Source organism: Ovis aries, chromosome 1, assembly GCF_016772045.2.
Source record: "Ovis aries strain OAR_USU_Benz2616 breed Rambouillet chromosome 1, ARS-UI_Ramb_v3.0, whole genome shotgun sequence".
NCBI classification, from domain to species: Eukaryota; Metazoa; Chordata; class Mammalia; order Artiodactyla; family Bovidae; genus Ovis; species Ovis aries.
The window spans coordinates 38,166,645-38,178,985 of NC_056054.1; the positions used below are offsets into that span (position 1 = coordinate 38,166,645).

The following is a 12,341-nucleotide window of genomic DNA, read 5'->3' on the forward strand; positions in this document are numbered from 1 at the left end:
TCCCTCTAATCTGCCCTTCTCCTGATGTTGCTCGTTTAAGGGATTGGCACCATCTATTTAATTTCACAAGGTAGAAACCTGAGTATATCTTTGACATATTTCTCTTTTTCACCTTTCACATTCATTTTATCACCAAGACCAAATGAATTTTTGACCCATTTCTTTGTGTGCCCATTTGTCTCCATCTCCACTGCTCTAGTCCAGGCTACCATCTTTCTCCTCATCCTATACAATAATAGTAAACTTTCACCCTTTACTCTTGTCCCTTTTCAATCTGTTTTCTCTGTGTTGGAGTGTAAAAAAAAAAAATCACACAAACCCACAGAATCAGATTCTGATATTCCTGTTTGCATCCGTTGCTCTTTGGATAAAGAACAAAATTTTTAACACAGGATGCAGGGCCCTGTGTGCTCTGGACCGTGTCTAACCCAGTAGCCACGCACATGTCACTTTTTTGGACTCTGTTCCTTAGTCACACTGACTTTTTAAATTCTTCTACTGGATCATGCTTTCTTCTGACACAATTGTAATGTTTAATTAGTAACTTCCAATACATATTGTAAAATGGAATATGTCTTATTAGAGAAGCGAATGTACCAATCCCATTGAGCTGATATTTATAATTCTGAAAGGATAATGTTCTGTGTGGCATTGCTTTCCTTTTCTTTTATATATATATATATTTTTTGGTTGTACTGGATCTTCGTTGCTGCATGCAGGTTTTCTGTAGTTGTGGAGAGTGGGGCCTTCTGTTTTTTGCAGTATGTGGCCTTCTCACTGTAGTGACTTCTCTTGTGGAGCATGGGCTCTAGGGTCTGCAGACTTTTGTAATTGTGGCATGTGAACACAGTGAATGCAGCTCCTGAACTCTAGAGCACAGGCCAAGTAGTTGTGGCATATGCGCTTGGTTGCTCCTTGGTATGAGGGATCTTCCCGGACCAGGGATCAAACCTGTGTCTCCTGCTTTGGCAGGCAGATTCTTTACCACTGAGCTACTAGGGAAGCCCCTGCATTCTTTTCTTGAAAAGAAAACTGACTGTGAATTATTACAAATAAACTGGAGTATTTTCAGTAATAATTTGTTCCTCTTTCAAATTACATATAACATATCTCAATTTTCCATCAAGTCATTTAAAAAACAAATACCTATAAGCTACGTTTATTCTTGTTTTAGAGGAAGAAAGCATTGTCTGTTGTAAATTTAAGCCTTTCTCTTTTTTAAAAAAATGCTGCTGTAAGAAGGATATATAGGAAATATAGGAAATGCCTTAATTTAAAAAAATGATTAGGCTTTATATGAAAGCAGTGACTTAATAACTGGAAAAGGCAATGGTAAGCCACTCCAGTACTCTTGCCTGGAAAATCCCATGGACAGAGGAGCCGGATAGGCTGCAGTCCATGGGGTTGCTAAGCATTGGACACGACTGAGCGACTTCACTTTCACTTTTCACTTTGATGCATTGGAGAAGGAAATGGCAACCCACTCCAGTGTTCTTGCCTGGAGAATCCCAGGGACGGGGGAGCCTGGTGGGCTGCCGTCTGTGGGGTCGCACAGAGTCGGACACGACTGAAGTGACTTAGCAGCAGTAGCAATGAGGAGTTATTGTTTGGATTTGTGTGATAACTTTTTTAAACATTTATTTATTTATTATTTATTTTGGCCGTGCCTGGTCTTAGTTGTGGCATACAGATCATAGATCTTCATTGTGGCATGCAAACTGTTATCTGTGGCATGTGGGATCTAGTTCCCCGACCAGGGATTGAACCTGGGCCCCATGCATTGGGAGCACAGAGTCTTAGCCACTGGACCACCAGGGAAGTCTCGTGTGTGATAATTTTTATTGTTGTATATTTGGTATTAAATATATTTTGTAATTGAAATATGTATATATATATTATTTTTTATTCTGTAAAATGAAAAATTTGTTTGCTCATTTCCAGTTCAAATTGTATTTAATAGCTTAAGTAACTTTAGCAGGTATTACACCATAGAATATGTACTCATTACTTATTTTTCTTTAACTCTTTCTTCACGTCAGAGCAAAAGACTAAACTTACAGAAGAATGCAGTCAAGTGATGGCTTTTTCTTTAGAATCTGAATATGGAGGCCACAGGAACAGATGATGTCGATAAGCTGAAAACTAAATTTATATCTGCTTGGAACAACATGAAATATAGTAAGTATCATGATTTGAAAATTATATAATCCAAAGAAATATTTGAAGATATGTATTATCTCCCTTATTCAGTCAGTAACAATTGCTGAGGTTTTCCTTGAATGAAATATTTCTGTAAGGAATAAAATATAATATATTCTCTATATATGTCAGTTACAAAGTATATAAGAATACTTCCTAAAGAAAGAGCCAAATATCCTCATAAATATTGCTTAGAAACTCAGGCATATCATGTGGTCCTTTAAAAAAGAAAATGCCAAAGCAGATATAATTTATTCAGGTAACGGATACTACCTCAGTTTTTCAGACTCAATTTCAGGCAGCCTCACGTCTGAACCAGGAACCAATCAAAATAGATGTCTGAACACAGAAAGCAGACCATATAAAGTTAATACTCTGATACATAAAACTTTCTTCTAGGAGCACACTCAGACAATTATAACTTAGTAATTCTTGGTTTGCATATAGATCTGCTAAGGAGCATATGGTTGTTTTGAAGCCTACTTCAGACTGGAAACAAACTGTCGATGAAGAATCTTTCAAAGGTGGAGAAATATTCAGAGAATTATTGTCAACAGGAAGAAGTTCATATCCATAAAATAGGAATGGAAAAATTTAGTAAAACCCATAGGCAGTGCAAACTCAAGTAAAACACAGTTGGCTGTTGGCTCCTGATTCACTGGAAATCATGGCCAGCTAGCTATTTAGACAGTTAAAACTTGGTAATAACTTAACATTGCATTTTGAAGATTATAGACATTAATTTTTTGAAAATTTGAGATAAATCATTTGCTACTAAAATTCACCCTTTTAAAGGGTATAATTCAGTGGTTTTTTAGTATATTCACAGAAATGTACAACCATCGTCACTAAGTCGAGAACATTTTTATCACCCCTCAAAGTTACCCTGTACCCATTAGCAGTATAAGAATACTCCCTATTCTTCCCCATCTCTCTCCAATCCCTGACATCCACCATGCTACTTTCTGCCTCTATGGATTTGCCTATTCTGGACTTTTCATATAAATGCTATCACATAACTTGTGGTCTTTTGTTTTTGACTCTTTTCACTTAGCACAGTGTTTTCAAAGTTCGTCCATGTTGTTGCATGTATGTATCAATACCTCATTCTCTTATATGGTTGAGTGCTATTTCACTGTATGGATATATGCCATTTTCTTTATTCACTCATTAGTTGATGGACATTTGGGTTATTTCTACTTTTTGGCTATATGAATAGTACCGCTGTGAATATTGTGTACAAGTTTTTGTGTAAACTTAGTTTCAGTTCTCTTGGCTATATTCCTAGGAGTAAAATTACTGGATCATATATTAACTCTAAGTTTAACTTTTCAAGGAAGTACCCAACTGTTTGGACCATTATACACTGCTACAGCAATGTTTGAAGGTTTAAATTTCTCTATATCCTCAGCAGTACTTGTTAATGTCCATCTTTTTAATTAGATCCATTTTAGTGAGTGTGAAATGTCTCACTGTAAGTTTGATTTGCATTTCCCTGATGACTGTATGAAGGTAAGTGTCTTATCATGTGTTTATTAGCCATTTGTATGTATTCTTTGAAGATATGTCCATTTAATTTTTTACACGTCTTAAGATTGGGTTGTCTTTTTATTATTGGGTTGTAAGTGTTCTTTATATATTCTAGATGAAAGTCCCCCAGCAAAAATATGATTTGCAGATATTTTTTCTCATTCTTGAATGGTCTTTTCACTTTCTTAATAGTGTCCACTAAAGCATAGAACTTTGATTTTATTTTTTAATAAATTTATATTTTAAAAAAATAAATAAAATGACACATTCAACCAGATGAACCTAACTGATATCTTTAGGACATCCCAGCCAAATACAGAAAAATACACTTTCTTCTCAAGTGTACATGGAACATTCTCCAAGACAGACCACATTGTGGGTTACAAATCAAGTCTCAGTAAACTTAAGAAAACTGAAATCAATCATCTTTTCTGACCACAATACCTAGATAAAAATTACAGAAAAAAAACTTAAGAATAAAAACACATGGAGATTAAAGACAGGGAAAGAGACACAGATGTGTATAACGGACTTTTTGGACTCAGAGGGAGAGGGAGAGGGTGGGATGATTTGGGAGAATGACATTCTAACATGTATACTATCATGTGAATTGAAGCGCCAGTCTATGTCTGACGCAGGATGCAGCATGCTTGGGGCTGGTGCATGGGGATGACCCAGAAAGATGTTATGGGGAAGGAGGTGGGAGGGGGGTTCATGTTTGGGAATGCATGTAAGAATTAAAGATTTTAAAATTTAAAAATAAAAAAAAATAAAATTAAAAAAAAATAATAATAAAAAAATAAATTTATTTATTTTAATTGGAGGTTAATTACTTTACAATATTGTATTGGTTTTGCCATACATCAACATGAATCTGCCACAGGTATACATGTATTCCCCATCCTGAACCCCATTTTAAAGCTTGTGTTTCCTTGTTAATTTTCTGTTTTGATGATCTGTCCATTGGTGTAAGTGAGGTGTTAAAGTCCCCTACTATTATTGTGTTACTGTAGTTTCCCCTTTTATGTTTGTTAGTGTTTGTCTTGTGTATTGAGGTGCGCTTATGTTGGATGCATAGATATTTACAGTTGTTATGTCTTCTTCTTGGATTGATCCCTTAATCATTATGTAGTGAAGAAGGACTGAAATTGATTGAGCACCAACCAGTATATTATAGTTTATGTACCTTATCAATTAAATCTCATATCTTTCTGAGTTAGAGATCTTTCTGGGATTTATATCTCCTATCTTTTTAAGGTTTTCCTTTTTTGGAAATTAGAAAACTGAGATTGACATGCTCAAGGTCACATATCTAGATGAGTCTTGAAACTGTATTCAAGTCCAGCCTCCCTTGGCTCCCTATTCTTGCTGTTTTCTGGATACACTGAACATAATTTAGAATTTTTTTTTTATCGATGTCAGTATTATGATATGAAGACAGAACTAGAAATGGCATAACACTTACATTTTAAAAGAGACTGGACCTTACTTTTTTGAAAAAATATTTAATTTTTGCTTTCCTCCCCACCCCCTTATTTACATGACTTTATGAGGTATATAAACTTGATTTCCTTTTTAAAATATTAAATAATTCATCCTTCTTCTAAATCATCCTTCATGATTTCTGTTCCTCCAGAAAATTGTTATCATCTCTACTGTTTCAATGTCTTTGATTTGTTTGCATCTTTTAAAGCTTTATTTGTGATTTTATAATTGCTAACTTAATGGACTGTAGGTTTTGGGGTAACATTTTGTTTATGGTGACTCTACTAAGACAGTCCTCAGTGAATCACATTTTGTGTTGTCTTTTTTTCTCATTTGAATCTGCGCTGGACTGTGTCTTATGTCAACCAATAGAATGAGAAAGGAGGCTATGTCGATTCTAGGCCTAACTCTTAGGAGACAACTTCTACTCTCTTTGTGCACTATAACTTATTGCTTATGTAAAATGTAGATCATTGCAGAGCCTCAGACTCTGACTCAGATTCACCTTTCTTTCTTTTGGAAGTACTGGTGACTGGTAAGAGGGTGTAGGTTGAAGGTAAAGCATAGGGACAGAGAAGTCCTCCTTAAAGGCTTTTTGTTTGTTTTTAAGGTTGTGTTTATAAAGTTCTTAGGACTTACTTCGGAAATATTGCCTTTTGGAGAGGGGAGAATTGTTACTGCTTTGGGGGTTAAAATCATTCTAGCATGGTACTAATAACACTCGTAAATTGGGAACAACAAAAACTGCATGTTTGAACTAGAAGATGGTTTAAATGGATTGAAATGGGCTGATATTGGGGAGGATAATTTTGTCATGGAATAATATGAACCAAATAGTAAAGCCTGCTTTGAGTATAGATGAAAATTAGTGGAAAAGATAGCTCTAAAGGTAATTTGTATCATATTGAAGAAAGTCTTTAGTATCACAGAGAAGTTCATTATAAATCTGTTAGGTTAATGAGTCATTGAGGTTGGTTTTTGAGCAAATGAGTAGATGAATTACCTAATCAAAGCTGAGCCACAGGGAGATTAATTTGGCAGGGATAAGTGGCATATGCTAGCATGGGGAAAGACTGATGACAGAGAAGCCATTTGGGGGAGTACTGCAAATTAAACTTTGGAGTAATCCAAAGTCTAATCAGTGTATTTGACTTTCCATTCTCTCTGTTTCAGTACCAAACTCAGATACTTGTATGATTTTTACTATAAATACATATTTTAATGTGCTTGTTGTTTGTACTTATTTGTATTATAGTCTTTAAGGAAGCGCTTTCATAAAAGTCACTCATTTAAAATTTGTAACAACTCTGTTGAATATAAATGCTGGTCTGCTTAAGACTAGACCTAGTCTTGACTCCCAGTTTCAGATTCTGTTTCTCTGTTCTTACATTTTAGGAGCTGCTTTTTAAGGCTACATTAGCACGCAGGAATTTCATATACTTGGGAATATTCAGGAATATAATGGGCAAGTGCTTTTCTTAGGAAATAGAGAATATTAATGGCATCATAAAAAGCCAAAAGGGTAGTACCTTTTAGATATAGACAATTTAGTCGGAAGAAAATTGAAAGAGTTAGAGTTTGCAGCTAAAAGTTGAGGATTGAGGATTGGTTTGGGAGGTGGAAAATTGAGATGAAAATGTCTGAAAGCTTCGTATATCACTTTCAGAAATCCTCATTAAGCCGAAATGATGGGGTTAAAACAGATTTCCCTAGGAAACTTCAGAGATCTGCTTTTATCATAAGCACTAGTGTACTCTGGGAGAAGGAAATGGCAACCTACAGTACTCTTGCCTGGAAGGTCCATGGATGGAGGAGCCTGGTAGGCTGCAGTCCATGGAGTCGCGAAGAGTCGTGTCCGACTGAGCGACTTCACTTTCACTTTTTACTTTCATGCATTGGAGAAGGAAATGGCAACCCACTCCAGTGTTCTTGCCTGGAGAATCCCAGGGACAGGGGAGCCTGGTGGGCTGCCGTCTGTGGGGTCGCACAGAGTCGGACATGACTGAAGTGACTTAGCAGCAGCAGCAGCAGCAGTAGCCCTGTATTTTCAGTTCATTGTCAACATATTTTTGCTCCACTTGTAAAAGATGTACGTCTGTATTGAGAATTCGTGATTTGAAATGAAATAGAAGAAAATGCTGCTAAACTTTTAGTCTGAAATCCCTTAATTGCAAAACTGTCTTTCTCTTTGTCTTATTTAGGTTGGGTGTTGAAAACGAAGACATATTTTAGTAGAAATTCTCCTGTATTATTACTTGGAAAATGTTACCATTTTAAATATGAAGGTAAGCGCTAAATTTGTAATCCATTTAAAAATCTTTGTAGAAACTCACTGTGTTGTTCTCATTATTCTATTTCTAGATTAATCTACCTTTGACATATTTCTTTTGTTTTTCACTTCCAGTTATTTTTATGTATTTAAGTGGTAAAATACATATAACACAAAATCTGACCTCTTCGTCATTTTTAAGTGTACAGTTCAGTGGTATTAAATTCATTCATAATGTTGTGTTACTATCATTACCATTCATCTATAGAATTCTTCATCTTGTAACACTGAATTTGGTACCCGTTAAACAGTAACTCCTCATTCCTCTCCGTTATTCTTGTATTTAAGGGAGTGTCTGATGAGGATTGCCAGATTTATATGTGTGTGTTTTAACTCTGTGTTCTGTGTTGTGATTTTTGATGGCCATTTTGCTTTGTCTGGCCACCATTTGGTTTAGACCTGCTGCCATTTTGTTAGAACTTGATTTTCTTTTCTGTGCCTTGAGACCAGGGCTCTCAGAAACACTTATCTAGACTATTTCTAACTCCTGAGACTGAGGGAAAAGGGGAAAAAGACTTTAAAAATTTTATTTATTTCAACTATTTTTTATAAGCCAGTAAATTTTATATTGTAATATCTGATTCATGACTAAAGTTAGAAAATGAAGCTAGATCTTGCGCTGTCTAAATATGTCTTGGTATGTCTTTGTCTCTGGGTAATATTTTTGAGGTTAATTTGTAAATGAGCTGTATTTATTTGGCTTAAAAAAAGGTAAGCACTTACAAATCAAATAATTCTAAATTAAACAATAAATTCCAGGTTCATGTGAACTGGGAAATATTCAGTATTAAATACCTGATATTAATGTTTGTTTGTTGACCTATCTAATATAGACATGTCTTAGAGTAATTAACATTAAGTAGAATATTTTCTGGAGAAGGCAATGGCACCCCACTCCAGTACTCTTGCCTGGAAAATTCCAAGGACGTAGGAGCCTGGTAGGCTGCAGTCCATGGGGTCTCGAAGAGTCGGACATGACTGAGCGACTTCCCTCCCTTTCCCTCATTCCTCTCTTCCTTTCAGCTCCTGGCAATCTGTATTCTACTTTTTATGCATATATTTTGGCATATATCTTTTAAGAACCTGTATTTTATGTAACACATAAAATATGGATAGAAGGTTAACTATGCTAATTCCTAACACATAAAATATGTTACATAAAATACTGCCATGTGGTTTGAGTTTCTTGTAAATTCCTTGAAATTAAAGTTCATACCATTGTACTCCATTTATTATATTCCCTCATAGTTTTGGACTTACAGTATGAGTGATAAATAAATATTATTTGAATTGATATCTTGATATTTTTAATCAAATTCTCTGATAATTTTGAAGTATATGATAATAATTAAAAGTATACCTTCTAGTTAACCTAAAAATGGTAAGTTTTCCAATTTGTAAGATGCTCCAATTTCTGAAACTGTTTACTGTATTTGATGTTTCTGAATTCTTACATATACTCATCCTTTCTGTAATTATTGTGTATTTTCTTTTAATAATTTATACTCTTTATTGAGTGCCTACTATGTGTCAAGCATCATGCTAAACTCTTTGAGAAATGTCTTTAATTCTCACAACAAGCGTACAAGGTAGATTTAAGTAGGCTCAATAGTAGTATAATATTCTGTTTATCACATTTGAAATATTTTAATGCTAATCTTTTCTTTCTTTGTATATCGTTATGGACTCATAGGTTTTTAGGTTCTATACTGTGCATTGGTCAGTCTCCACCAGTAATCTTCTTATGGTACTCAAATTAGCCAGTGGAGATTTCTTTCAGATTGGCTTATCTTTCAACAAATGCTAATCAATTTTTGGAAATTTCCTATTTTCTTCCTTAAGTAGGTGTGCCATGCCCACTTTATACTTTTCAGCCTCAGATATGAAATCAGCCATTCCCAATGAACTCTGGTTTCTTGTGTAGAAAAAGGTGTCATTGTGGAGATAACATTTCTCCAGGCCACTTGAGTGGACAGAGCCAGAGAAGATAAATATTTTTTCTTTTTTTTTCTTATAGAGCCATCAGTGTATAATAGTTGTTTCCAATCTAGTTCTGATGGATCACATTCCCACTTAAATTCTTGATTTTTTAATTATCTTTTTCTATTATGTAAAGATTTTCTAATAGTTTTTTTGTTTTGCTAAAGGTTTTGGTCAAATTACTTTAACCAGAGTCACTCATCTCTCATTATTTATTAACATTTATCTGATGGATAGTTTGTTCAGTTGTTTCAATTCCCTTTCAGTTTGAAGGTGTTGGCAATCTGTTTCACAGATCTAAGTGCTTAGAAAATGGTGTTTTCCAATCACAGTGGTTTTATTTTGCCTCCCTCTGACTTATCTACAATGAATTAATTTGTGATGATAAATAAGTATAAGATTCCTATAAGGTTATAGTCTTAATATGATTATACTACTTTATGCAAAGTCTGTCCTGATTTTTCAAGGTTTTAAATTTATCTTGCTACCTTTCTTGAACTACAAACTTATATTATGCAATTTTTCTTTCCCAGAGTTTGGTATCATGCTGTGCATTGTTAAGTCAATGTTCATGGTATGTAAATCCAAATGGTCCTTCCAATCAGTATTATTTTGATCAAATACCAAAATTTCATAAAAAATTAAGGTATCTGTAAGAGAAGCGGTTAAGGATTTTATCTTATTTTAAGAAAGCCTCATTTCCCTTTAGATACCATGTCCCGATCTGGCTAGGATTTTTTTAGATTTTCTCTTAGATGGTTCAGAACACGATGGGTCCAGAGACCATTAAGGAAAAAATGTATGTGTGGTTATCTCTAGCATACCAGTTCTTTCTTAGGGGCCCAAAGGATTTAACAATAATAACTGGAGATAAGGCTCTCTCCTTCCTAATTTTGGGTCTGAGGAATGCCTATAGACAATCATTCTAACCTATGGACAAAAAAAAGTACATGGAGAAAAGGGGAAAAAAGTTTTTAAGAAGTAGAGAGGGTAGCACAGAGGCTAGGAAATAATAAAAGTTTTTTCCTGAGCTGAAACCAGCCCAGGGTGGAGCTTTGCCTAGGGATCACTTTATAGAACAGAAGGAAGGGCATGAAAGTTACATTTCAAAGGGTCTTCTTGGATATGGTTTTGGTTCTTGTGCTGTCTCTGCTATTTTCATGGATCTCTCTTATTCCAGATATTGCCAAGATTATGCCCAAGTGTTATGGAAATAAGATCCCACAATGTGGAATTTTTTGAAACATGACTTTTTGCCATTTACTAAGAAAGGGTATGTAGGAAGAAATTAATTATTTAGAAGTACATTGCTCAATTTGGACATTTTCCAGATCTTGTTCTGTTATTGATTTTTAATTCCATTGTGTTCAAAGAAAACACTTTTATGATTCTAATCTCTTTAAAGTTATTGAGACTTGCTTTATGGTCTAAATATGGTATAATGTTCTAAATATAGTAAATGTTCTTTGTGTGCTTGACAAGAATGTGTATTCTATTACTGAAATGTTCTAAAAGGACAGTTAAGTCAAGTTGGTTGAGTTCAAATCTTTATTCTTGCACTGTCCTACTTGTTAAGAGCGATATTGAAATCTCAGACTATAATTGTGGATTTATCTATTTCTCCTTGCAGTTTATTAGTTTTTGCTTCATCAATTTTGAAGCTCTGTTATTGAATGCATAAACATTTAGAATTGTTTGGTCTGTTAATGAATTGACCCCTTTATAATTATAAAACCCTTATTTATCCCTGCTGATATTTTTTGGTCTGAAATATACTATCTTATATTAAGCTTTCTTTTGCTTAGGGTTATATGGTATATCTCTTTAAATATTCTAAAACATTTAATCTATTTGTCTTTATGTTTAAAGTTTGTTTCCTGTAGGAAGTGAATAGTTGAATCTTGCTTTTTTATCCAATCTGATAATCCCTGCCTTTTAATTATGTTGTTTAGACTATAGGCATACTTTGGAGATAATGTGGGTTTGGTTCCAGACCATTTCAATAAAGCAAATATTGCCATAAAATAAGTTGCACAATTTTAGAAATTTCCCAGTACATATAAAGGTTGTATTTACACAGAATAATAGTGTAGTGAGCATGCAATAGCATTATATCTCAGAGAAGGCAATGGCACCCCACTCCAGTACTCTTGCCTGGAAAATCCCATGGAAGGAGGAGCCTGGAAGGCTGCAGTCCATGGGGTCGCTGAGGGTTGGACACGACTGAGCGACTTCACTTTGACTTTTCACTTTGATGCATTAGAGAAGGAAATGGCAACCCACTCCAGTGTTCTTGCCTGGAGAATCCCAGGGATGGGGGAGCCTGGTGGGCTGCCATCTACGGGGTCACACAGAGTTGGACACGACTGAAGTGACTTGGCAGCAGCAGTAGCAGCAGCAGCATTATATCTAAAAAATAATGTTGTTGTTTAGTTACTCAGTTATGTCCAACTCTTTGTGCCCCCAAGGACTGCAGCACGTCAGGCTTCCCTGTCCTTTACTATCTCCCAGAGTTTGCTCAAACTCATATCCATTGAGTCAGTGATGCCATCCAACCATCTCATCCTCTTTCACTCCCTGTCCTCCTGCCCTCAATCTTTCCCAACATCAGGGTGTTTTCTAATGAGGTGGCCAAAGTATTGGAACTTCAGCTTCAGGATCAGTCCTTTCAGTGGATATTCAGGATTGATTTCCTTTAGAACTGACTGGTTAGATCTCCTTACAGTCCAAGGGACTCTCAAGAGTCTTCTTCAACATCATAGTTAGAAAGCATCAATTCATCAGCCCTCAGCCTTCTTTATGGTCCAACTCTTACATC

General features: G+C 35.2%; 1 protein-coding gene across 13 annotated transcripts in view; it reads left to right on the forward strand.

Annotated features, from left to right (window-relative positions):
• Positions 1-12,341, forward strand: part of ATG4C (autophagy related 4C cysteine peptidase) — a 99,860-nt gene that overhangs the window by 28,014 nt on the left and 59,505 nt on the right. For 11 of the 13 annotated variants that reach the window (XM_042249041.2, XM_042249052.2, XM_042249026.2 and 8 more), the window contains 2 exons: positions 2,040-2,178; positions 7,416-7,499. In XM_042249041.2, the coding sequence (XP_042104975.1) occupies positions 2,103-2,178; positions 7,416-7,499 (160 nt within the window). In that variant the 5' untranslated portion in view covers positions 2,040-2,102. Of the gene's footprint in view, positions 1-2,039; positions 2,179-7,415; positions 7,500-10,056; positions 10,098-10,703; positions 10,797-12,341 lie in introns of those variants that run through there. The other 2 variants (XM_042249056.2, XM_042249061.2) reach the window with 2 other exon arrangements.